Raw genomic sequence first — 25,508 nt, forward strand, 5'->3', positions numbered from 1 at the left:
ATTTGAGAAAATAATGAAAGCAAACTTCGCTAATTTGGTGAAGGATATAGACATACAAGTCCAGGAAGCACAGAGAGTACCAAACAAATTACACCCAAAGAGGACCACAACAAGACACGTCATAATTAAAATACCAAAGGGTAAAGATAAAGGAAGAATCTAAAAAGCACCAAGAGAAAAGCAGAGAGTTACCTACGAAGGAGTTCCCATAAGACTCAGTTAATTTCTCAAAAGGAACTTTTCAGGCTCAAAGGGACTGGGAAGAAGTATTCAAAGTGATGAAAAGCAATGACCTTCAACCTAGATGACTCTATCCAACAAAGCTCTCATTTAGAATTGAAGGGCAGATAAAGTGCTTCCCAGACAAGCTAAAACTAAAGCAGTTCATCATCACCAAGCCCTTATTATATGAAATGTTAAAGGGACTTATTTAAGAAAAGGAAGATCAAAATGATGAACATTCGCATGGCAACAAATTCACATCTACAACTGAATCTAAAATAAGAAAACCTAAGTAAACAACCAAAGCAGGAACAGAATCATAGATATGGAGATCATTTGGAGGGGTTGTCACCTGGGAGGGAGAAGTGGGAGGCTGAGGGGAATTGTGCAGGGATTAAGAAGTATAAATTGGTAGGTACAAAATAGGGGGAGTTAAAGAATAGAATAGGAAATGGAGAAGCCAAAGAACTTACATGCATGACCCATGGACAGGAACTAAGGGGAAGATTGCTGAAGGGAATGAGGGTTTGGGGTAGAGGGAGGCAAAGGGGTAAAAACTAGGACAACTATAATAGCATAATTAATAAAATATATATATTTTTAAAAAGAAAGCCTTTTTTAGATAAACAAAAGATAAGTTGTTGGCCATCAGACTTGCACTGGAGAAATGCTGAAACTCTTCTTCAGGTAGTAGATGCATGATCCAGATAAAATTTGGATTTATGTCAAGGAGTGAAGAGCAACAGAAATGGGAAATGCGTAGATAAAAAGAAAAAGTTTATTTTCCTCATTTAAAACATCTCTTTAGGTAGTGAGACCACCCTGAGTTAGGGGGACAGGAGGTGTACAGGAGAAAGAAGATGGCCACACCAGCTGAGGAGGCTGCTGAGCACCTGGGCAGTCTCATGGCTTGGGGAACCCTGCTTTATTCTGCACATCCTTGCCTCCCCAGGCCTTCCCACAGGCCCCACCCTGTGCTGGTGCCATCCAGCGCTTCCTCCTACCACCTCTACCCATGCTTGCCTGTACACGCCCACCCCAGTCCCACCTGTGGGTCCTCTCCTCTCACCGCCCCTCCCCTGATGTTCACTCTGCTCCATTTCCCTTTATCCCCCTTCTCTTGGAACTGCTCATTTTACAAGCATCTATTGGATGTTCTCCATCCAACCATTTAAATGTGTCCAGTTTCTGAACTATATTCTTTTCAATGATTCCTGAGGTTGATAAACATTTTCCCATATACTAAAACTGGGGACTATACATACTTGTATTACATCCTTTTGTATCAGGGTTTCACAAGTTTCATTTAGGGTTATCCTAGACCAGAGCTTCCAAACTGGAATGTGCACACAAATCACCTATGTTAAATGTTGATTCTGATTTGGAGGTCTGAGAGGGGCCTGAAAATCTGCATTCCTAAAAAAAGTTCCCAGAAGACACCCATGCTACTGGTCCTCAGATGATATTTTGGTAGCAATGTCTTAGACTCTTTTTGTCTCCCCATCCCCTTATAATCCTGGTTTTGATAATTAATGCAACTAATTAAAAATGCTACTGGCCTTGGTATGCAGCTACATGATTGCCCTGAAAGTATTACACAAAATAACTAGTTTCATTAAAATATATTTAATTATGTACCATTGCAAAGTGTTTGTGATACATTCTTCTTACTCAAAGGGCTGTATGGGATCTTCTTTCTCTTTGGGAAAACTATTATATAGTTTTTCAAAAGAACCTGCAGAGGGTTTGTTCCAGTGTTTTCTCAGTGTGGGCCACCATCCCTCTAAGTGAGTGTCTCTGTTGGTGGATCTGCTCTGTGAAGGATGGAAGCCTTGACAACCTGGTGGTGGGAGACATTGTCTCTTTTTAAAATATTTTCTTTATTTATTTTTAGGGAGGGAGAAAGAGAGGGGGAGAAATATCAGCGTGTAGTTGTTACCTCCTGAGCTTCCCACACTGGGACCTGGCCCACAACCCAGGCACATGCCCTGACTGGGAATTGAAGCAGCAACCCTTTGGTTCACAGGCTGGTGCTCAATCCACTGAGCCACACCAGCCAGGGTGAAAACACCGTATCTTGAGTGGAAAGGAAAAACATGAGGGCCAGAGACATGCACAACTGCATTTTATGCTCCTTTCTTCACAAAGCAAAGAAATTGGCTTCTCTTTTGCATAAGAACAGAGAGACCTCAGGGAAAAGACTAAGTGCTAAATAAACTGTGGACCTCAGGTGATCGTGAGGTGTCAGTGTGGGCTCGTGGACTGTGCACAGTCAACCCCACTCGGTGGGGTTGCTGGCTATGGGGGAGAGTGTGGGGGCAGGGTGTACATGGACAATCTGTTCCTTCTTATGTTGCTGTGAACCTCAAACTGCTCTTACAAATAAAATCTTATGAAAAACAATAGGAGCACTAAGAAAAAATGGAAACTTCTCTCTAATAAACTATAAATAAAAAGTTAAATTCTGGAAGCTAGATAGCTAACTACAAGGCCAAGGTTAGCTACAGCTGTACAAAAGGCAGAACTAAGGTTTCTTTAAAAAAATAGAAAAAAAACTAAGTTAGATTAAACAGACAAATGATGCTACCAAGTTTCAATATTCCTTAAATGTCGATCCAAATTTTTATTATTTTTGCTTCTTCAAACATTAATTATTTAAAAAGGAAAATTACAGTGGAAAATCCTGGCAGACACCACCCTATTCGAGTGACCCCAGCTAACATGCCCAGGACAAGGCAGTGACACATGAATCCTAACGGGGGCCCTCATGATACATCCCCTCCATGTGTACCTGCCCAAAATGTGTAACCTCAACCTAATTATGAGAAAACAGACCAGGCCCGGCTGAGGAACGCTCCACAGACAGCCCAGCACTCTTCAAAAGTGCCATAGTCAGAAAAGACAAGGGAAGACCAGAAACTGCCACGGACTGAAGGAGGCAAGAAGAGTGAACGCCACGTGGGATCCTGTGTTTGAAAGAAAGGGAACATGAGAGGAACAACTGATGACATCTGGACTAAGTCACTAGTTTAGTTGGTGGGGCTGTGCCAGTGTTAATTCCTCTGTTTTGATAACTACTATGGTTATGCAAGTTGTATTAGGAGAAGCAGGGTGAAAGTTACACAGGGACTCTCTATTTTTGTAGCTCTTGTAAATTTAAAATTGTTTCGAAAAATTTTAAAACTATAAAAATGATCACTTATTGTCATTAAAACTTTAGAGCAGTTGCTATTTATCATTTCCACTTGAATGTGAGTTTACATTGTTGTAAATATATATTAATTGAAGCATGTGCAAATTCTCTTTTAGCCTACCTATAGCTAGAGACATAGGTGGCACAACCACCACCTGCTGATGACCCCAAACACTGACAAAGGCCTCCACGAGGCTTGCCTTGCAAACCCGATGGCAACAGGAGAGATGTTCCCAAAGCAGCAACCCCATCAAGTTGCGGGAAGCTGTGCGCCTGAGGAAACTGACCCTACAAGACTGAGTCTGTGCAAACCATCACTTCATGCTACTCTATAGCTGCTTTATTTATAGAATGAAGAGCTGAACAAAAGAACAAAATGAATGCTTTACTTTCAGAATAAAGAAAAATTAGGCTCTGGAGAGAAAAAGCCATCCCTGGCGCCTTGCCAAGATCCCCTCCGTAGTTCAGATAATTAATGTTCCCTTGCCCTGGGACCCAATCAATCTCCTTTGGAAAGAGCGAGAATACATCCCTGTAGGATGAATGGGGTTCAGGATGAGTGGGGTTCAGCTAATTAACATATGCACTTACTGCCTTCATGAGGAGCGAATCCACTAAAACTCAACAATGTGGCCTGGCTTCCAGGCACAAGAGCCTGAAAGAATTCCTGATTGAGGTTAAAAAACAGGTCTAGCCCTGTATCTGCCCAAAGTTCATTCTCAAGATTAATTACATATTTGTTAAGCCTTGTTTCAGCTCATACTGCATGAAAGAAGTACTTGTTTGAAGAGTTGATCTGCACTAACAACTATAAAGCATTAAATATTCTACAAATGAATTGTATTAGTTTTATTATCCCATTCCTTATATACTATGTAATATAATGTTTAAAATTCCTTGTACTTGCATTTAAAATATCTGATCCTTTTTATTTAATCAATGGGCAACATTTTCTAACTTTATATGGTTTTTTATGGCTTTATAATCTTGCAAAGTAAAGTATTACTTTTCATTGTTTTAATAAAAACCCACAATGAAGTTATATATTTCTTTTTCACTATCACCAATGTATGTATTTACCTCCCCAAAAGGGGAAAATAAGCAAATATTTTATGACATGAACTTATATTTGCAGATTTCCTTTGGGGTCTTCAAGGGCAGAGATACTTTCCTGTGAAGGAGTCTTAGAAAAAAAAATCTGCATAGCAGTTGACTTTGAGATGGGAGGTACATCGCTTAAGGTCTGGGAAAGACTCACAAAGCAAACGCCGTGAATATCACACTCAGCTGCGTGGCCGTGGCATTCACAGGGCTGGCAGATTCCTCCAAAGAGTATTCCATCCACACGGTAATAGCCAGAGAGGCAGGACTGCAAAAGAAGGCCAGGTGACCCATGCTGCCGAAGGCACCTTCGTCCATGACACACACATCTTCCCAATATGTTAAAGACACACACTGCTCAGTTTTCCATGAAAGAGAAACTAATGTTTTTTTCTTTTTTCTTACTTTCCCCAAACATCTTTATCAAGGCATCATTCATGTGCCTTTACAAACGCATCCAATTTAAGAGTACCATTCAAAGACATTTTTAGTAAATTTACCAAGTTACGCTACCATCACTGTATTCCAGTTCCTTATTTCTTTCTAAAGGTAGAAGCATGTACACAAAAATTTAATGAGTCAGGATACACCTTCACGATATTCCACTGCAATAATCTTAGAAATCATTTCACAACACACAGCCCTTTAACAGTGTCTCAACTGGAGGTTTTTTCCTCTCAACTTTGTTTCTTTTTTCTTTTGCTTAAAATTAATTAAATGTTGCTACCAAAGTGTTCAAATGTGTGCCTGAGTCAAACTATATCACTTTAACTGAGCAAACATTATAGGTGTGCTTGGGGGGTCTGAGTGTCAGACAGGCAATGGGGCATCCAAGGACGCCACTCCCTGCCTCTGCGGCATGAAGAACCACTCCAGGCACAGAAATTCATTTAGTCCTTGCCTCACCCTTGAGAAATATTACCTCTATTTTATAGATATGGCATCTGGCACACAGGGCAGTTAGACAATGTGCCCACTGTGCCAGCGGAGTGGTTCAAAGCCAGGTGCGCGCACCTCCAGGGCCCACGTCCACAGCCTGCCTAGGGCCACAGCAGACAGGAAACATGTGGGGAGTGTGGACTAGGGACGATTGACCTAGAGGCCAGTGCATGCCCACAAGGGGCATGGTAGGAGGGGGTGTGGATTTGTTTTTATTGTTATAAGAATTCTTAAGGAGTGTTTTCATTCTATAGGTAATACATAAATGCATTCATTCACAGTGACCTTGGGAAAGTTCCCTAACACTTCTACACAGACACACTCCCCTTGTCTGCAGATGGGCATGGGGCAGATAGCTGCCTGGAGCTCTGTGTGTTGGCTTGAGTGCTACCAAAACTCCCATTCCTGATTCTTTAAGTCAGCTTCTGAGTAAGAGTCTAAGTAAATAATTTCTTCTGCCTAACAAAGACACTAGAGAACGTGTATTAAGCTTCTTGTTCTTACTTGAGTCATTATCCCATGCACATTGCAAATTTCCCTCCAAAGCCCAGGACTTGATGTCCAGCAGCAGCTGTTCACTGCTGCCTCCTCCTGGTGGAGCTGGCCTCAGTTTCTACTTCCATGATTCTACCTGCCTGCAGGCTGTAGGCTCACCTTTCACATATGCCACATACCATGAGGTGGCATTACAGTTGTTTATCCATTAAGCATTATGCACTCAAAGATTAGGACCTACAAACATTTGCTGGGCCTAAAAATAAATGTTTGAGATCTAAATAAAAGTTCATTGCTTTAAAAAAACACTAAAATATTTAAAATAGAAATATTTAGTTAAATAGTCATACCATGAAGCATTATGCCAACTTATTAACAGCAAAGTTTATAATTAATATTCATAAAAAACAATTAAAGGTTAAATGTTCTCACTTTATAAAAATTGCCAAGAAACCACAACCAATGACAGATGTTCATAGTTATAGTCAGTAGTAAACAATGAGAGGCAGGATCAGGTGGTGCTTAACAGATGGATTAAGTTCAGATTCTGATTTGAACACTTTCTAGCCATGTGACCTTGGTCAAGTTACTTAATCTCTTTGTGCCTCAGTTTCTCAATCTGAAGAATAGAAAGTATATGAACCACCCACTTGCTATGGCTTTGTCAGGATCAAAGGAGGTAACATAGAGAAAGAGCTCAGAGTGGTCCCCTGGCAGAGGAATCATAGTTCTTCCAACAACGTGGCTTCCAATACTCCTACAGTCCCCAGAAGTCTAAAGTTTAGAAACACTGGGTTTCTAAATTTAAAATTCAACTATATATTACTATGTCACCTTCAGTGCATTTTTCCTCCCTTAAAAAAGAAAAAAAGGAAGAACACGGGACAGGAGGAGTGTTACCTCACAGGAGATCCCTGCGTAGCCTGGGGGACATTCGCAGTGCTCCACCTCAGTGGCCAGTGCCAGGTCTATGACGTTAGGGCTGGCTGTGTCCAGAGAGACAGAATCCAACCTACGTATTGAGACAGGGATCATTGTATGAGTTACTCACAAATGACATCTCACATGAAGACAAATTCTTAAAACAAGGCAAATTCAAACAAAGCAATGATGTGATGTTTTTTGTTATTAAGTAGTTGAAGATTTTCATATACACTTTCTGGAACTGTCAGTATTCCCTGGAAACACCCCCAACATTTGGTGCAAAGACCCAGTGCCACCTAAAGATGGCTGTGGGAAAGGTCGGTGTGACCCATTCCAAGTTGAAGCACTTCAGAAAAATTAATCCATTCAACTGTCTCAGCTCTAATACAGAGAAATTGCCATTAAATGTACAATTCTACATTTGTTTTAGATGCATCCAATGTTTATGCTTAGCCTAGCAGTGCCAGAAATTGACATTCTCAAAGTAATAAAATTACTAAGGACAGACACATTAGCTTAGGTGGAATGTGTAAAATTTAAGACCACTAACATCAGGAGTGTAGAAACCAGATGCACTGTGGTCCAGACAACCGTGAACTCAGGCATTTCTCAGAAAACCATCCTGACAGTTTCTGATCCTGACATTAGGTCCCTCTCTTTCTAGATGCATTTGTATCTAGTACACAGACAACTATTCTTATGTCTTCAATAAAATTAGAGTAATAACAATGATGTTAAGGCAGCCAGCTCTACTAGCCGTGTCCTTAAAATAATTGAGTAAAATATATTAAGCTTAAAATATATAATAATAAATAACGACAAGAGTGAAGTAGGCTCACTGTAAGTTTTCTCTCCCTTTCAATACATACCTGTAAAGGGCCATTTTCGCAGAATTGTAGTTGGCTCTGATCAAGAGATGCGTCACATTGGCAAGGACTGTCATCAGCTGATCTCGATCTATCTCCCTTTTGTTATTGAAATCTCGGAAGTTCTCAGGAACAAGTCTCACCACGTTAAAGTACTCTTCGTAGGGTTGTAATGTCAGGCCCTCAGCCTGGGTGCTTAAAGTGAGTCCATTTCCCTAACATTTCAAAACAAGAGGACATGTGTTTGTAATTCAATTTTATGATCAAATAATGAAAGCAAATTTTGTATTCAGCAACACAGCTTTTCATTTGTGTGCAGGTTCTTGTATAATGGGGTTTATAACCCTTGGTCCAGAACAATCAGAGATGTTTCATTGAATTCCTCTCAGAAGGATGTGAATAATAAATCTAAAAGCCACATCTTTTGCTGGGATGTCAGAAAAGAACCAAGATCATGCATTTGCCCACAGTTTTCCTCAAAGCAACCAATCTTTAGCTGAAGAATAAAAGTAGAAAAAGTAAATAAATATACCTCTAGCTTTTCTTACAATTGCTGTGAAATTTTCTGTTAAAAATTAAAAATGTCTGTTAAAGAATATGCGTCTAGCTCGTAGTTTCCAGTGTCTGTGGGTTGGAGATGGAGGGACAGGGCATGGGAGGAGACAGGAGTGGAGTGCAGACACTGCAGACAAGAACCTGGAACAGTTTCTTACCACTCCAGGAATCCTCCCGGGTGAGGCCGACCCGGGTCTTTTTGTGACAGAGGAGAGGAGGAGTGAGGATAAAGGGACTAGGGACATGAGGGGTGAAGACTGAGGGCAAAAGTGGCAACACATCTCTTGTCCCCACATGAGCACCGCTGCCTAGTAATTCATGTGGGGAGGCAATGTGGCAGGAAGGGTAGGGGGACTTGAAGGGCTGGAAAGGTCAGTGTCAGAACAAAAACTCATCTCCCTTTATAGTGTGACAAGACGGGTCAGCTGTGGGGATCGGGGAAGACTGACAGGTGCTGCCCTGCAGTGATTCCAGAAATGGGCCCAAAGACAGAATTCAGGCTCACACTCAGGCTCTTGGTATCCAGAGGAGGTGAATCATTGCTAAATGGCCACTTGGCCATGAGCTCGTTGCTGCTATGGCCTCACTTATTAGCCATTTCATGCTAGAAAACTGTCGCCCCTCTCGGCTCTTCAGCTCCATAGCAAAGCAACGTAAAAGCGATTACCTTAATGATAACGTCAGCATGAGACATGAGGTCACCGTCCACCGTCTCCACTGGAATATCATAAGACACTGTATACTTCAGGAAACCGCCAAATGCTGTCAGCTGGAAAGTTGAAGAGGGAGTGAGCACTGAGGCAGGAGGGCAGAATCAGAGCCCCTAGGCGAGGGGGTATGGCTGTGAGAGCTCTGGAAACGGCAGGGTTCTGAGGTGTGTGAGCGGCCCCAATGTGTAGGGACCCTACTGCCACGTTAAAGGCAGTAAAATTAAAGCATATTATATGAATATTTAGTACTCCTTAGAGGCCCCAAGGTAAATTACTATAAATGTCTGATAATCACATAAAAATAGACATTTATTTCACTGAAATACTCTAGGGGGTGAGGAGTATGATCCACAGTTAGAATTTCAAAATTTTGATTGCATTGCCCTGTTTGTCGGAGAATAATAAAAGACATGTTTGATCAGCTAAAAAAAGAACTAAAGGTTTTTCTTCCTGATCAGGTATCCTTTGATATAATATAGATATTTTATTTTTTCAGGTACATTACAACGATGAAATATTCACAATCCAATCTTTATACCATAAAATTAAAGAGGTGATTTCAAGAGATAAAAAACAAACAAACAAAAACACTCCCAAAAAACACACAAAACTATTGACCTTTGGTGATATGATCATATTATGAATAAAAAATATCTTTTACAATTATAACTTGATGGGAAAAATAAACATTTTCAAAAGTAAACACTACTTAAACATACATAAAATTATCTATAAAATTAAAATATAATCATCAAATTAACTAGAAATTTCCCAAGCTATAAGACGTACACTACTAAGAAAACATCACTACATTAAAACAAACCAAAGTCATGGGACAGATGAATAGAGAGTTATCGTTATTGAGAGAGATTCCACTGAATATATTTTGAGATTAATCAGAATCTGGAGAGCAGTGTTGTAATTGGGGGAAAAGAGACTAAGTCGTGGAGGGGAAAAGTTAAATCATATTACCCAACTGTGTACTTTGTAGAGTCACCCTTTGGCATTTTCTTAAAATGGAAAGGATTCTGCCCCAGCTGGTGGGGATCAGTGGACTGAGCATCAGCCTGCGAACTGAAAGGTCTCCAGTTTGATACCTGGTCAGGGCATGTGTCTTGGTTGTGGGCCAGGTCCTCGATTGGGAGAATGTGGGAGACAACTGATCTATGTTTCAATTCCTCTCTTTGTCTCTCCCTTCCTCTCTCTCATAAATAAAATCCTTTAAAAATGGAAAGGATTCTCTGTTCCTAGATGGGAACTTTATGTGAGTCATAGTCACCAGGACAATGAACTCGGGGGCAGTGCCACAGGCCCTGTGCACAGCCGTTCCAAGTGTCTGCTGCAAGCCAGGCCAGTATAAGCACACAGCTAACTAAATGAACAGGATTGTGCCTGACACTTCATTAGGGCCCAAGCAACCCAGAGGAAAGTAGGAGGTCTATTTTGGGAGGAGGAACAAGACGTCACACAACAGACTGTTTGTGATGGGGCCAGGAACAAAGTTCCTATTTTCATGATGTGTGTAACAAAGGGTCAAACAAGGATAAAACAATTATGTGAATCAGGTGTAGGTGGATGCTGTATGATTTTCTGTCAAACATTCAAGTGACCAATAAGACTACTTAAAATGCCATCAGAAGTTCTTTTGTAAAGTGCTCTGAGATCTCTGTCAAAGATGCTGTCACTGGAAGTACCTTATTTCCGAGATAGGCCTCCGGGGCCGACCAGTAATACTTGGAAGTCAGCCGCTGCATGACCGCCGTGTTGTTGATGCTGATTTGGTGACGTCCACCCAGTGCGTCTCGCTGAGATGGGATCTTATTTGTACTGATCAAGTCTGTGACCAGCCACCCAGACATATTCTTCACCTTAAAAAAAAGGATCCAAGAATTTTAGAATTTGAAGTAGAAGTCACCTTAGGTTTCACCCAGGTTAGAGCTAATATGTTCACAATGAAGAGTGACCCAAAAACTTAGCTAGGGATGCAGTTAACACACAGTGCCCATAGAACTTCAGGACCTGTGACCCTTTCACTTGTCAAAGGGCCAGAAAACCTGGGAACGAGCCACACATCCTCCAAATCCAAAGCAAGTATAAACAAATAGGGGAGCAGAGTTGTGAAGATCACAGACATACTTTTTAGATTAAAACATAGCATAGAACTTAATAAATATATTACATAAAATGTCTTTGGCTAAGTTGGACTTCTCCTTCAATGTTTCCCCCTGCTTTTTAGCCAAATGCTGAAAAGTGTATAATAATAGACTCTAGATTCTATCCTCCCAGTTTGTCATCTACATAGAGATGACAAGTGATCACAGACAGGAACTCACCTCCATTCTCAAGTATTACTCAGAGTTTCCCCTCCCTTCCCCGGGCTGCCCCACTCCTCACCATTCTGAGGGCAGGTAAGGAGGGAGGGAAAGGAGATTCAGTGCATAGCACCCCCATCCCCAGGCAATGCTGATACAGGTCTCCTGAGATGGGTTGTGGAGAGAAGTGGTTACCATGGGCAAGTCCTCCACCCTGCAGCTCCTCCTTCACCTCCAGCCACCACATTTTGTCCCTGCTAGTCACCATTTGCTCCCCCCTCTTGTAGTCATTACCCCAGAACTCCTCATTCTTGAGACAACTGGGGACCCCTTGCTTGCCTTCATAATCTTGTGCCACCTGCTATTGTTCCCACCATCTCCAGCTTCCTTGAGCTGGAAAATTCTGCGTTGTCTCCCCGTCCTGGTATGCTCCCTGGCCTGAGACCAGTGTGGAGATCTGACCCCACAGCTGGGTGCATTTCCCCACAGAACACATCTAACATGTTGCATTCTACAATACTGCAATCCCTGTTGATAGGGAAATGTATGTGGGGCAAACACATGACCTAGAAAGAAACGGGCAACACTTTAGCAGGGGCTGCCTTTGATTCATGCCCACAGTCATTCCAAATGAATGAGAATGGCATCACAGGGAAAAATTAGCCTGTGACTTCATAATACAACTTCTAGAAAGTTCATTTAAGGGGCGCTCATTAAGGCCTGGCTCCCGGAAGGTTCCTGCACCTGACTGATGGGCCAGGAAAGGCTGTCGCAGACGTCCGAAACGCCAAAGCAGAAACACTCAGAGCAGCCCTCGGGGTTTCTTTCCTTCAAGTTATAAAATCCTGGCTTGCAGCGATCACAATTTTTCCCCTCAACATTTTCCTGCAAGTTAGAGTAAAAGGTTAGCTTTTGAAACCAGTAGGTAGACATAATGAAAATCATGTTAACATGATATTTTCAAGAAAGGTGTTTGGCAATTTGGAAAAACATGTAAACACAAAGATACTCAGAATGAATGTGAAGGCACATGTCAATATTTCTAGAACAGATAGTTTGAAATACTTGTCATGTGATTTTGTCTTCAAGAATGAGGCTAAGGATCTTAGAGCTAGGTCAGTATATTTAGGTGGACTTTTTGTATTGTTTTGTTATAAATCTTCCATCTCTGCTGATCTTTCAAACAGTTTAAAATCTGAAGAGGGATGTGCTATTGTTTGCCTTGTTTATAAATGCTCAAGATTATCTTCAGACTTATGCCACATGTGCCTAAGACTGCTTACACGGGAATAGCACATAAATGTAACTGGAGGTCCTTATACTTGCTGGGGAAATGGTTATTAATATCCGATAGCCAAACAAAACACCTCTCTGGCCACCTGCCTTTAGTATTCTTAGAAATTTAGTGTTTTCCTTGTTCTCCTGTAATCATAAAGCTGAAACATAATGTCACAAAGAGGTAATAGTCAAGGCCTGAGAAATGCAGTACTTGATTTCACCCAGGAAGTAACAAAAACACTTCTGGAATACATGGCCATTGCTCAGAAGGCACCAAAAGGAAAACCAGGTGCCCATATAAGTCCAAGAACAGGTACTGGGGCCACCTCGCGATGGCAAGATGTCATGTTTCTCAGGAAGGTGTGTAGAAAGTGGGAGCTGTGCTTAAGCCTTGCTGCTGTGCTCAGGGGCTGATCATCTGAGCTGACTGGATGCTCTCCCTTCCCAGGAAACCCTGGAGGAAAGGCAGCGCCAGCTTCAACCCCCACACGTACCTTACAGAGACAAGGCTCTGCGCATGGGTCCTCATTCACGCTGCCGGCTGGACCACAGTCACAGCGGACACAGGCTGGGTGACCCCTGTAGCCAAACTGGCAGCGATCACATTTTTCTCCTGTGTAACCTTCTTTGCATGGACACTGACCTGGCCTTTTCCCTGGGAAGAAAAGAATGGCAATGACCCAACAAGAAGGGAAAGATGTTTAAAGTAGAGCTCAGCAAACTATATGTGTGAAGGGCCAGAGAGTAAATATTTCAGGCTTTTTGACCAGTCTTGCTGTACTTAGCTCTGCCACTGTTGCTTAAAAACAGCCACAGATAATGCACAAACTGATGGGCATAGCTCTCTTCCAATCGAAGTTTATTTACAAAAACAGGTGGTGTCAGATATGCTCTACAGACCATAGTGTGTCAACCCCTGGTTTAAAGAAAGAAAACAGAGACGAAAACACAGAGGCTGGTGGGAATGTAAAATGGTGCAGCAGCTTTGGAAAACCAGTGGGCACTTTTTAAAATGTTAAGCATATAATTACCGTATGACCCAGCAGTTCCACCCCTAAGTATTTATCCAAGAAAAATGGAAACACACGTCCACCAAACCACTGTATGTGAATGTTTGAAGCAGCAGTATTCATGAAAGCCAAAAACTCTAAACAACCCAAATGTTCATCGACAGATGGATGGGTGTATAAATACATACAGTGGCATGTCTATCATTCGGCAACAAATAAGACTGAAGGACTGATTCATGCTGCAACATGGATGCACCTTGAAAACATGCTAAGTGAAAGAAGCCAGTCACAAAGGACCACATATTGTATGATTCTATTTATATGAAATCTTTAGAATAAGCAAATCCATAGAGAGCAAGTAGATTAGTGGTTGCCTAGGGAGGAGGGAAATTGCGGGGGGCTGCCCATGGGTAAAGCTTTCTTTGTGGCGTGATGGCAATGCACCAATATTAGATTGTGGTGGTGGTTGCACCCATGAATATGCCAAAAAACATCGTACACATTAAATGGGTGTACTCTTCTGTATGACAGTGAATTATATCATGATATGAAGTTTCGGGGTGTGGGGGGCATTGTTTGTTTTTAAGCACTGTGGAAGAAAAGGGGCCACATGCAAAACCTGCCACACTTAGGGGTGACCTGTGTGACAGTCTCACAGACTAAGACACCTAAAATAACCACACAGGATGGTCTGAAATTAAAACTTTCTGACTAAAAGCAGTTCGTGGCAGGTAGTCATGTAGTAGGCTGGTATTTTCCCCTGACAAACATCAGACTTTACCTTAACTGAGCCTGTCTCTTGCCCTTGGGCATCTAAGATAACATACCTTCGGAATGTCAAATTTCCCCACCCTGCTGGCTCCTTAAAGCACAGGCACTGCACTGGGGGAGACCACAGATCCCCTCATTGTTACTGTTATCATGTTCATTGTTGGCTATTACTACCCTGTACCCACCTACGTAAAAATGTGTCTATCATTTTACTTTTTATCCAGTCCCAGAGGTTTCTGCGCTTTGCTTCCTCCCACCTCCCTAATCTCTCACCAATGGATTTGAAGGTAACCCACTCACGCCTCACCCCATCCTGTGATTGTGAGGTATGAAGTAAGGTGCGAGACACTGCCGTTCTCCAGAGCATTATCTTAACTTGTTGAGGTTTTGCTTCCTGGCAATTGTTGTCAGTTTGGCTCAAATAAACTCACAAAAATTCTCCACAGGTTTGAATGTTTTTTATGTTGACAGCACAGAGACAAACAGTAAAGGGTAACAAGCACTATTTCTGCTTTAATGCCAGTGCTGAAGCTCTCTGGTTGTGTACCGTCAGCCAAGTTTCTTAACTGCTCTGACATACTTTCCCTGACTATAAAATGGGCTCAGTGATTTCTATCTGCTATGGTTGAAAGTTAAAATGATACATATATTTTTAAATGAACCCAGTCAAGGGTCATTGTCATTGTCATCATCATCATCTCTTGCTAACAAGGGCAGTTAAGAATCAATTCCAATGTGTAATTCACCCTCCACATTTCCAGGGGGCCCCACGGTTGGCACTTCCTTTCCTGCTGGTCAATATCCATTTTAACTGCTAGGGACTGAGGGTTTGAGGGGCCACAGAAGTCTTGGAACAGATGAAACCTACTCAGGATATGTATGTATTTGCAAGTCTATTGGCCAGTTTTTGAAACAAAAAGAACACTGACATTTACAAAGTTACCTGGAGGATTTGCCGCTTTGCCAGGTAAGAAGTTCACAAAAGGCCGGTGTCTTGTGAGAGCTAAGTGATTGCTAGTTACTGTGTTCCACACGTGATTTTACATAAGCCTTATTGCATCCTTCATCAAATGCTCAATTAACCTCTCAAATGCCATCCTGTCACCCCAGCATTGCCATCTCCGCACTCTGTCTCACGTCAACCGTGATTCTTAATTTTGCTCTATGCCCGTGGCCCTCCTGCCTGCCTGGCATGATGTCATACACGCCCGTGTTTGGTTCAGTTTGCCTGTGAGCAGGAACCGTGACCATCGTGTTCCTAGGTCCTAGGAAACGGCCTGGGGCATAGTCGTTACTTGATAAATGTTTGCTGAACAAAAGAATCAATAGCAAACCATAGACCTGAATTGTTATACAATGGTAGTAGTTCCACTAGGTACAAATCTTCCACAAAAAAGAAAGAAAAAAGAAAATAAATAAATTACAAGCACAACTTACCTTTGTGTAAATTAGAATGGAGATCATCCTTTACACAGACAGAACTGAGGGACCCAAAAGGGTCACAGCCACAGGGATGGCAAGGGTTGTCCTCATAAGGAGACACCTGAAAGGAAGGGGTTGTCCTGGATAATCTTACTAGAAATAGTAACAACAATACCAATGATGAAGTATTGAATTTTTGTCCAGGATGTGACTATTACAATGATTTGTGTACCCAGGAGATGTAGGTCTCAGGAAGATAAGGTGAACTTGAGCTAGAAAGTCCCAAACATCTTTTTGATGGTGACAGCAGCTAGTTTCATTACCAAAGTGTCATCCACATTATCACTGCCACCACCTGCAACTCTTCTATCTCTCAGAGCCGTTTATGAACATCACTTGTAAGAGTATGCGTATCAGGTTACCTATCACCAGACGACCACAGGGATTTGTGTGACAACTGCACATCAAGCCAATTGATGACTGGCTGAGCATTCCCTGTGGTCAAGATATAGCTGTTTTAGTTACTGGCTGACTCTTAGCACTGACCTTACTACAAAATTCAGAGATTACACAGAAAGGGGCCCTCAGACTCACGTTAAATAACAATGAGTGACCATCCTAATCTGAGCAAAAATACAGGACAGATAGAGCAGGAAATCAATATCTGAAAAATACTACTAGTATAATAAGAATATAAGTAAGATATTACAAAAGGGAACGAGTCTCCAACACAGAGGCTGACATTTGGGGAAGTCTCTTTTCCACTTTGGGAAAGCAAAGAAGCTCAGTCATGGCAAAGAAGCACTCTTACTTTGTGTGGTCTGAAATACCCATCGACACAGGTTTCACAGTTGATTCCCATGGTGTTCTGCAGGCAGTTTATGCAGACCCCTCCTCCTCGGTACTGTCCAGCCATATTCAAACTTTTCTTCTCATTTGCAACACTTTCATCGTAGTAACAGTCATTTGCTTTATTGTGGCAATTACATTCTAGAAGAATATTTTAACATCTGAATTAATATATATATTTTGTCCTATGAAGGAAAAAAAATCCTTTTCCTTCAAAGGTAAGTTTCTATGATTATACATTAACTTAAAATTATAGAACAAAAAATTTTAATAGGACATGGGCAATCTTATGGAGGGCAATCGGAAATAGCTATCAGAGTCATGAATGTGCATTGTCCTCGACCCATCAATCTATCTCTTGCAGAAGTCCTTGCACACTTCTCAGTGACATATACAGGGTTAATCATTGCATCATTGTTTATGTTAACGAAAGGCTGGTAACAACCAAAATACCCACATATTGGTAGCTGTTTTAATTATGTTACACTCATATATGGAATTCCATGCTACTGTTTTTAAAATCAGCATTTCATATATTGCTAATATAAAAATATTTTCTTTCAAGATGTATTGTTAAGTATAAAAACAACACATGTAGAATGGCACCCACAGTATGTCAGGTTCTGCGTATGAACTGTGAGGGTTTAGGAGTATGTCAATATGTGCTTTATTTGCATAAAAGTTTTAGGAAAAACATACTAGGAAATAATAAAAAGTGCAAAAGATGGTTATAGAGAGGAAGTAATGCTTTTATTATGTACTGGTATATATTGTTAGATTTTAGAATCTTGTGACTGTATTGCCTATTTAAAAATTAAATCCAAATTAGTAAAGGATACATTAATCTCTGAGAAAGGAAATCTCAGATAAAATATCAAATCCATTAACACACTTTTAGGTCTCAATTGTTTGAACTTTATTAAAGTAATTTGCATTTTGGGGAACTCCTTAAACACCTAAGAAAAAGATATCTATTAATTACAACAACTATTAAGTCACCATAAGCTTAAGCATACTAAAGCGGGGAAATCTCCACATCCTTTCAGTTCCCAGAGGACTTACCTTCACACATGTTACCAGAAGAAATGGTCCCTGGCCTCCAGGGCTGCTGATGGTATCCAGGGCAGCACCTACTGCAGCTCTCGCCGCAGGTGTTATGTTCACATCGACACTGTAGTTTCTAGACAACAGGGATACAAAATTGACTCTGAAAACTAACATATTTTTCTTCATTTTATTTTAAAAGGAATCTCTCCCACTCAAATACATAGCAAGGCTTTACAACTGAGAATATATGGCTATACCAAAGCAAGCTGGTATTTAATTTTCAGAACAAAATGTACCCATATGACCTGGTTATAAACAAAAAGTGAGGAGGAATAAAGCAAAACTGAAATATGGGTTAACTAACAAAAACTTTTCAAAGAAGAGACACTGACTTTAAGGGTTTGAAAGCTCCAATTAATAACCTTGTTGAGATTCATCTACATATTTTCAGCATCAATAAGAGAATAATCCTATTTAAGAATTCAATTAAAACAAAGATTGGAAAAAATAAGCAGTAACTTCACATAAGTTGTTTAAAATAAGAAGAGAGGATGCCATCTTATTCACTGAATATTACACCAAAACAAATAAACTTTATCTTGATTTTAGTACCACAAAAATGGAAGAGAGAGACAATGGGAGGAGGGGAGTCCTGCCTTTAAAAAACGTGAGCACAGTAACTGCGTGCGCTTCTGTGCACCTGTCTTACAGGAGAGGGGCTTAGGAATGCATACGGTCACTGGATGGTACACTTTAAAATGATTAACATGGTAAATTTTATATTTTGTATATTTTACAAAAAATCATAAGAAATATTTAAATAGAAATACATTCCACAAAGAAAAGGCATAATGAAATTGTTGAAAAAATGGAAAGTTTATAGTAACCTAACCAAAAAAGAAAAAATAAACCAATTATCAGAAAATCTTTTTTGCAGCATGATTTTATACATTTCAACATTTGCCTTGAATTAAAAAAGCACAATGCAAACATTATAGCTACAACTTCTGTTTTGATATTTGAGCAAAATGTGAGACACAAGAACTCACCTTTGCAGTTTCATCCCACGGGCAGCTGCTGGCGTGGCCGTGACAGATGCACATTCCTCCGACAGAAATGTCTTTTATTGAGTAGTAGTACTAAGGGAAAAGGAAGTTACAAACAAAATTAAAACCTCTTTAATTTCAGTGAAAAGAAAATGTTGGCACTCCAATGAATATCCCAATTGCTACTGGTAATCTTAAAAATAATTAGATATGCATTTTAAAATATATCATGCACAAAAAATTTTTATGTTCATTAAAATAAATAATGTTCGATTAGGTCATCAGTAGAAACCAAAGAAGTTTAAAAGAATTTTTCAACTTGGCTGCATCTTAAACCAAGGCAGTCATATTCAAAACCAATGCTACTAAAAACCCTAAAAAATATTGCTAAATAGAATATGATGCTATATAAAAAGTAAAATAACTCATGCCCAAGTAGGATTTATCCCAGAAATGTAGTTAATTTAATACACAAAAGTCAATAAGTTTAAATTATCACGTTAACAGAATACAGGAGAGAAATCCTATGATCATTTTATTAGACTTATAAAAATATTTTAAAGAATTCAACACCATTCATTAAAAACACTCAGCAAACCAGGAATAGAAGAGAAATTCTTCAGTCTAATACAGGGGATCTATAGAAAACCTTGAACTAATAATAAAAGTTTAAATGCTTTCTTCTTGAATTCTCGCCATTTCTATTCAATGTTCTGTGGGAGACGCTGGCCAGTTCAATAGCACAAGACAAAAGAAACCAAAGGCATACAGAGTGCACAATAAGACTAGACTGTCATTATTTGTAGATGACACTACTGTATACATTGAAAATCTACCCCAAAACTGCTAGAAATAGTATGTGAATTTGGTGATGCCTCAATGTACAAAATCAATAAACAAAAATGAACTGCATTTCTATATGCTGGAAATGAACAGATGGAAAATCAACTTAGAAAGTACACTATCAACACTAACACTTAAAAACATAAAATACTTAAGAGTAAATTGACTTAAGATGTGCAAATAAACAAATAATAAAACAGTGCCAAGAGGAACTGAAGAACACCCAGGTAATAAAGAGATAATAGCACATTCATGAACTGGATGATCCAATAATGTTGAGATGGCTTCCGAAATTCTTCCCAAATTGATCTATAGAATCAGTGGAATCCCAAGTGAAAATTTTAGCAGGCTCTTTTCTTTTTTGGCAGAAATTAACAAACTGATTCTGAAATTTATAAGAAACACAATGAATTTAGAATAGCCAAAACAATCTTGAAAAATAATTGAGTTCAAGACTTATTATAAAGCTACAGTAATTGCAGAAGTCTGTTATTGGCATAAGGATAGAAAAATATATCAATGAGATAGTACAGAGTCTAGAAATAGACCCATAATAATAAGATTAATAATTTTCAACAGGGTATCAAAACATTTTAATGGGGGAAAGGAAAGCCTTTTTCACAAATGGTGCTAGAACAATTGTACATGCATAAAAGAACTTTGACTCTTACTTCACATCAAATACAAAACTTAATTTGAAAGGATAATAGATGTAAAAGCTAAAACTATAAAGTTTCTGGAAGAAAGCATAAGATAATGTCTTTGTAAACTTGGGGTAGGCAAATAGTTTTTCAGAGAGGAAACAGAAAGCACTAACTATGAAAGAAAAAATGATAAATTGAACATCATCAAAATTAAACCTCTACTCATCAAAAATCATAGTCAGGAAAGTGAATAGGCAAGCTCCAGACAGAGAGAAGATAGTTCCAACATAGACATATCTGACAAAGGACTTGGAAACAGATAACCAATTTGAAAATAAACAAAAATTTGATCAGACACCAATAGATATATGGTCAACACTAGTTATCAGGGAAATGCAAATTACCATAAGGAGATGCCACTATATGCACTTTAGAATGGCTGACATGAGTGACTGACAACCCAAATAGGTGGAAGTGTGTGGTGCAACCAGAACTCTTGTACATACTGCAAAAACAGTGCAACTACTTTTGATAACACCTAGTAAATTCTTAAAAATTAAACATACAAATACCCTATAACCCATTAATTCTACTCCTAGTTTTTCAAATCCAAAGTATTTGAAAATATCCACACAAACCTTGTACACTTGACTATACATTTAAATCTGTAAATTTTCTTGAATATAAATCATATTGCAAACTTTACATTTTTCTTTGAAGTAAGAAAACAAACAAACAAAAGCACTCCCCCCCCCCCTGCTGGAGAGCAGATGTGGAGCCAGACTAGACTGTGAAGAATGATGACCACTACATTCGCTGCATTGTGGCATTATGGGATGTGGTGGAGCTGAGGGGACCTGAGGACAAGGTGTCAGAACACTCACCTATCTTAAAGGGGGCACTTTTAACAAAGCACACATAATGACCTTGAATAAAACAAGAAGGCCACCTGGGAGGAAAAAGCTAACCAAAAAGAAAAGTGTATTTCCTGTAAACAAGATAAACTTTTCACAATGGTAGGAGCTCCGCTATAGACTTACTCGTCTTGTAACAATAGGATCAAGGTCTTTTGGGTCACGGTGGCTTAGGGTCATAAGATCTGCGTTGAGGGTTCTAATGCGTTGTAAGCGAAGGCGGATGTATCGTGCAGAAGTAAACTCCAACAACTTGGGGGAAAGATCATCAGCACTTGGTCTGCCGTTGATTAGTGACGTATGAATCTGAAGGTATCAGAATAAATAAATGTCAGTTTTAAGCATGCAAAAATATAGTCCTAGTTTAATTTCAGGACAAAGTCTTTATGGAAACTATATAAAATCAAGCCAAACACCTAGGCATTTGCAGAAATACAGCATTTGTAAACTACTTGTGAATATCATGAGCACAATATGTCTTCCAATTAGTTTGAAGTTACCCATTCTAGTGTCTCAGAGATTGCTGGAAATCTTTTAATAGGAACACTTAGCCCCATGTGGTGAGGGTAATTTAGCATGTATCAGTAGGCTATGGATTCTCTGAAACAAATTCTCGATGCCAGGCATAGACCTGGGAGAGTAGGACAAATGCCAGAAAGCCTTGTCATACCCACTCCCTTACTTAAGAATCTCTGCTCTTGAAATAATGCAAGGCTTACTCAGGGTTCCTGCTGTGCAGAGCACTTAAGAGAGATTTTGTAGTTTTATCTCATCAAGGCAGGTGCTAGGAAAGGCCAGTTTGTTTTGGATTACACTCTGACTTGAATGAAGTGTATATAGTCTGGGAATGTTGCACACTGAGCTAGAATACCTCACAAGCCATCACAATCCTCTCAACACCACCAAAGAGAAGTAGAGCTTCACGGAGAAAATCAGGAACTATATCTTCTAAAGGCACTTGAGCTCTCTCTTTAGTATTTCAACAAATGTCCTTGCCCCAATGACAAGGGAAAGAGGTTCTGAGAAGCACTTGATAGAGTCATTAAATCACAGCAAAGAATGAGAAATCCCCTTGAAGGGAAGAAATCAGTAAGGGGATATGTATTGGTTATGAGATTAATCATCATCAGTCAACACCAATCAATGATCCACTAATCTGTATTTTGTAATCTGTACTATGGGAGATGTATTCTGAGTGTTTTATGTTAACTCTTGTGATGGCAATCTCAACATTTGACGGATGGCAGGGGGCCCTCATGTAAAACAGACATCACTTCAATGGGCACAGTACCTCTCCATGCTCAAGGGGCACCAGCCTAGAATAATAGGAGGTGCAGATCACTTCGTCATCAGTTCTGTAAGTGGGTGGCCCCCGCCTTGGGGTTATGTTGTAACGAGTCAAACACTCCGTGTCACTAACTGCGTAATACTGCCAGGGACTGAACTTGGTGCCATCCACGGAACGCTCCAAAACCCAGTTCCCAGGTCGAGGGGCATTAGCAGCTTTGATGATAACATAGGCAACCTGAAAGACCTGAAACAAAGACACTAAAAAATCTCAATCAAGAATCTGGCAACTGTTCAAAAACCCAAGTTTCTCTGGAGAGAATTCCAATGTCACCAACACTTTTGAGGATAGCTGCTTATAAGTTAAGTGTTAATCAGAAATGTGACTTGTGAGTGTTCTCCTGGTGGTGTCTGTCTTCAAAGTAAAATAAATACTCAGAAATAAACATGTATTATTATTAATAATATCAATACATAAATGCTTGCTTTCTTGTTCCTAATATCTTTCTCAACCTGGATTTTAAATGATAATAGTTGTATTATCATTTAATAGTTGTATTATATTATATTAATAGTAGTGTTAAATATATTTTTCATAGTTATTTAGAAATAAAACATCTGATTATGAGAAAAAAGTCCTTCCACTACACATGTGTCTACCCCACTTTTCTGCATCTTAGTGTCTCTGGGCTCTTTGCTTTTTGTTTTTAGTTTTCTCCCATCTTAGCCCTCATCAATTTCAGAAACACAAGATCTCTTTGAAATGTACCCACCACAAACCAGATAACTTTACGTCCATCTCCTGAATCATTCTCTGGGAAGGACAATTTTATCTTAATATAATTATTCTGCTGAGGTACAAGAAATGCCCCCCAACTGAGCTTCACCTGTGAGTGATGTTAAGAGTGGTGCTTTGACCATCCACATTCATGTGCTGTTTTCTTCTAGAACACAACCACTGTCTCTAAAGCCCATTAAAAGCAAAAGAAAGTTCTCAGATTTAAACAAGGAGGGAAATCAGGAACTCTGTATTTGCTGTTAACACTTGAATCTGGAATTGAATGTCCAATGTTGAAGACTTTAGAACCATCTTTATCAATTAAAATCACCTTTAAATATTAAAATAATGCAAATGCTACTTTGTCCTAACATAAACAACTCCAGAAAATTCTCCCATGAACATAATTACATGGTTTTTCTTTTAAGGAGTTTATTTTTTTAAAAAGTATTCCCCCAATGCTATAAGTCACATATTCCATAATTTACATGTTTCCCTGATTTACTATATTTTAACATTATTGAAATCCCCAAACTTCTCTGAAACACTAAACAATTAACTGTACCGTGTCCTCTGGAACTAGTCCTGAAGAACACGCAGAGTTCGCTCTACAGCTTGATGGCGTGTCTTTTACTTTGGCAAAGATCCAGTGTCTTCCGGGAACACTGCAGTGGAATCTGCCCTTGATAGCTTCCCACCTGGCTTTCATACCAATGCCCAAACTAACTGAAGGGAGAATACCCTCATCTTTATCCATCATTGTCCAAATGCTCTGTCAATATTTTCATCGTGAAAGTAGAATGTGATGAGCACGTGACCTACAATTGTTCACCATTATAGAATACGTTAAACCAGACTTCGCACAATGGTGGTGCCAAGCAAGACAGTGTGATCGGGCAGCCCACTTGAGAGGGACAGATGGCAAGTTCATTTACAAATGGAGTAAAATGTCTTTGCCTTCTGTTTTCCAGTTTCACATTTGAAAGTAGGAATAACTAAGAGATTTACCTCATGTGTGTTAAGAGCTTTACGTGTATCATCTCATTTAATCCCAAACGACCCTGTGAGTTTTGAGTTATTGTTCCCACTTCATCTATTTGGAAGCTCAGAGGTTAAAAGACAGAGTTGTAGGTCCCAGTAAGAAACAGGTAGTCTCACCCCAGGGTCCTCAGCTACCATGTAATTTCCAGAGAACTGTCCCCAAATGTCCATACATACCACACTAAGGCTACTGAAGTTTCTTTCTGTGATACCAGGAAAAAAAAAGGCTCCTCCATTCACTCAAACACTTGGCAGTGGCAGTTGTTCTAGTTAACTCTGCAGTTTCCGTTACCATAGTTGTGGGAATGCAGTGGAGAGTGGAAGGAACATATGCAAGAATCAAAAATGAGTCGTGGCTAATGTTTATGTAGCCTTCTGTGCCCAGGGACAATGCTAAGTGCTTTATGAGAATTAATAGCTCTTGTCATTACAACTACATTCTTCTTATGAAGTATCTGTTATTATTTCCCCCCACTTTACAGATGAGGAAACTGAGGCATAGAAAGATTAAGTGATCTTCCCAGGACCTCACAGATATGAAAATGTATACCACAGATACCGGACACAGGCAGGCTGTTTTCTTAACCACTGTGCCACACTTCTATAGATTGCAAGAAAAAGGAAATGAAATCCCATGTTGAGGCAACTGGTGAGAACTAACCTAGCATTTCAGACTTCTTACCTCAGCCAGGGGCAATTATTTCAATACCATGATCTTGTACTTTCACCCAAACCTTGTCAGCTTTATGTGAACTACTTAGTCATATGTAACAAAATGATACCAAATAGAAGAATAAACATGGTGGGAGAACTTTAGGACAATCTCTCAAGGAGAAATTGTTTAACTTTGATCAGCTATGATTGTTGAACCTGTTTAAGAATCTCTCAGTGGTTCTCTGAGTCCCAAATTGGAGGCCAGGAGGCAAACCAAGCAAGGGACCGTTAAGCTGTAAATCTTCAAAAGAGGAAAAGGATGCTATGAAGCATCTAAATACAATTTGTCTTCATTTAAGCCACATTACTGGCTGAACTGTTTCCCCAAAATTTGTACGCTAAAGTCCTAATTCCTGGTACTTAAGATTGTGCCTATATCTGAAAATAGAATCTTTAAATGGTTAATTAAGATAAAATGAGGTAATATGGGAGGGCCCTAATACAATACAACTGGTGTCCTTATAAGAAGAGAAGAATAGGGCACAGATACACACAGACCAAGGCGACCCTGTGAGGACACAGCAAGGAGGTGGCCATCTCCAAGGCA

The 25,508-nt window shown here is 39.8% G+C and overlaps 1 protein-coding gene across 1 annotated transcript in view; it reads right to left on the bottom strand.

Annotated features, from left to right (window-relative positions):
- LAMA1 (laminin subunit alpha 1) overlaps window positions 1-25,508 on the bottom strand; it is a 156,899-nt gene that overhangs the window by 80,704 nt on the left and 50,687 nt on the right. The window contains exons 4-16 of the mRNA XM_036009299.1: window positions 22,433-22,675; window positions 21,268-21,447; window positions 18,744-18,833; window positions 17,710-17,827; window positions 16,610-16,788; window positions 15,814-15,919; window positions 13,090-13,250; window positions 12,062-12,202; window positions 10,700-10,873; window positions 8,963-9,064; window positions 7,744-7,955; window positions 6,851-6,962; window positions 4,674-4,784 (exon numbers count right to left, since the gene is read on the bottom strand). Coding sequence (XP_035865192.1) covers window positions 4,674-4,784; window positions 6,851-6,962; window positions 7,744-7,955; window positions 8,963-9,064; window positions 10,700-10,873; window positions 12,062-12,202; window positions 13,090-13,250; window positions 15,814-15,919; window positions 16,610-16,788; window positions 17,710-17,827; window positions 18,744-18,833; window positions 21,268-21,447; window positions 22,433-22,675 — 1,929 coding nt within the window. The remainder of the gene's footprint in view (window positions 1-4,673; window positions 4,785-6,850; window positions 6,963-7,743; window positions 7,956-8,962; window positions 9,065-10,699; window positions 10,874-12,061; window positions 12,203-13,089; window positions 13,251-15,813; window positions 15,920-16,609; window positions 16,789-17,709; window positions 17,828-18,743; window positions 18,834-21,267; window positions 21,448-22,432; window positions 22,676-25,508) is intronic.

Source organism: Phyllostomus discolor, chromosome 9, assembly GCF_004126475.2.
Source record: "Phyllostomus discolor isolate MPI-MPIP mPhyDis1 chromosome 9, mPhyDis1.pri.v3, whole genome shotgun sequence".
NCBI classification, from domain to species: Eukaryota; Metazoa; Chordata; class Mammalia; order Chiroptera; family Phyllostomidae; genus Phyllostomus; species Phyllostomus discolor.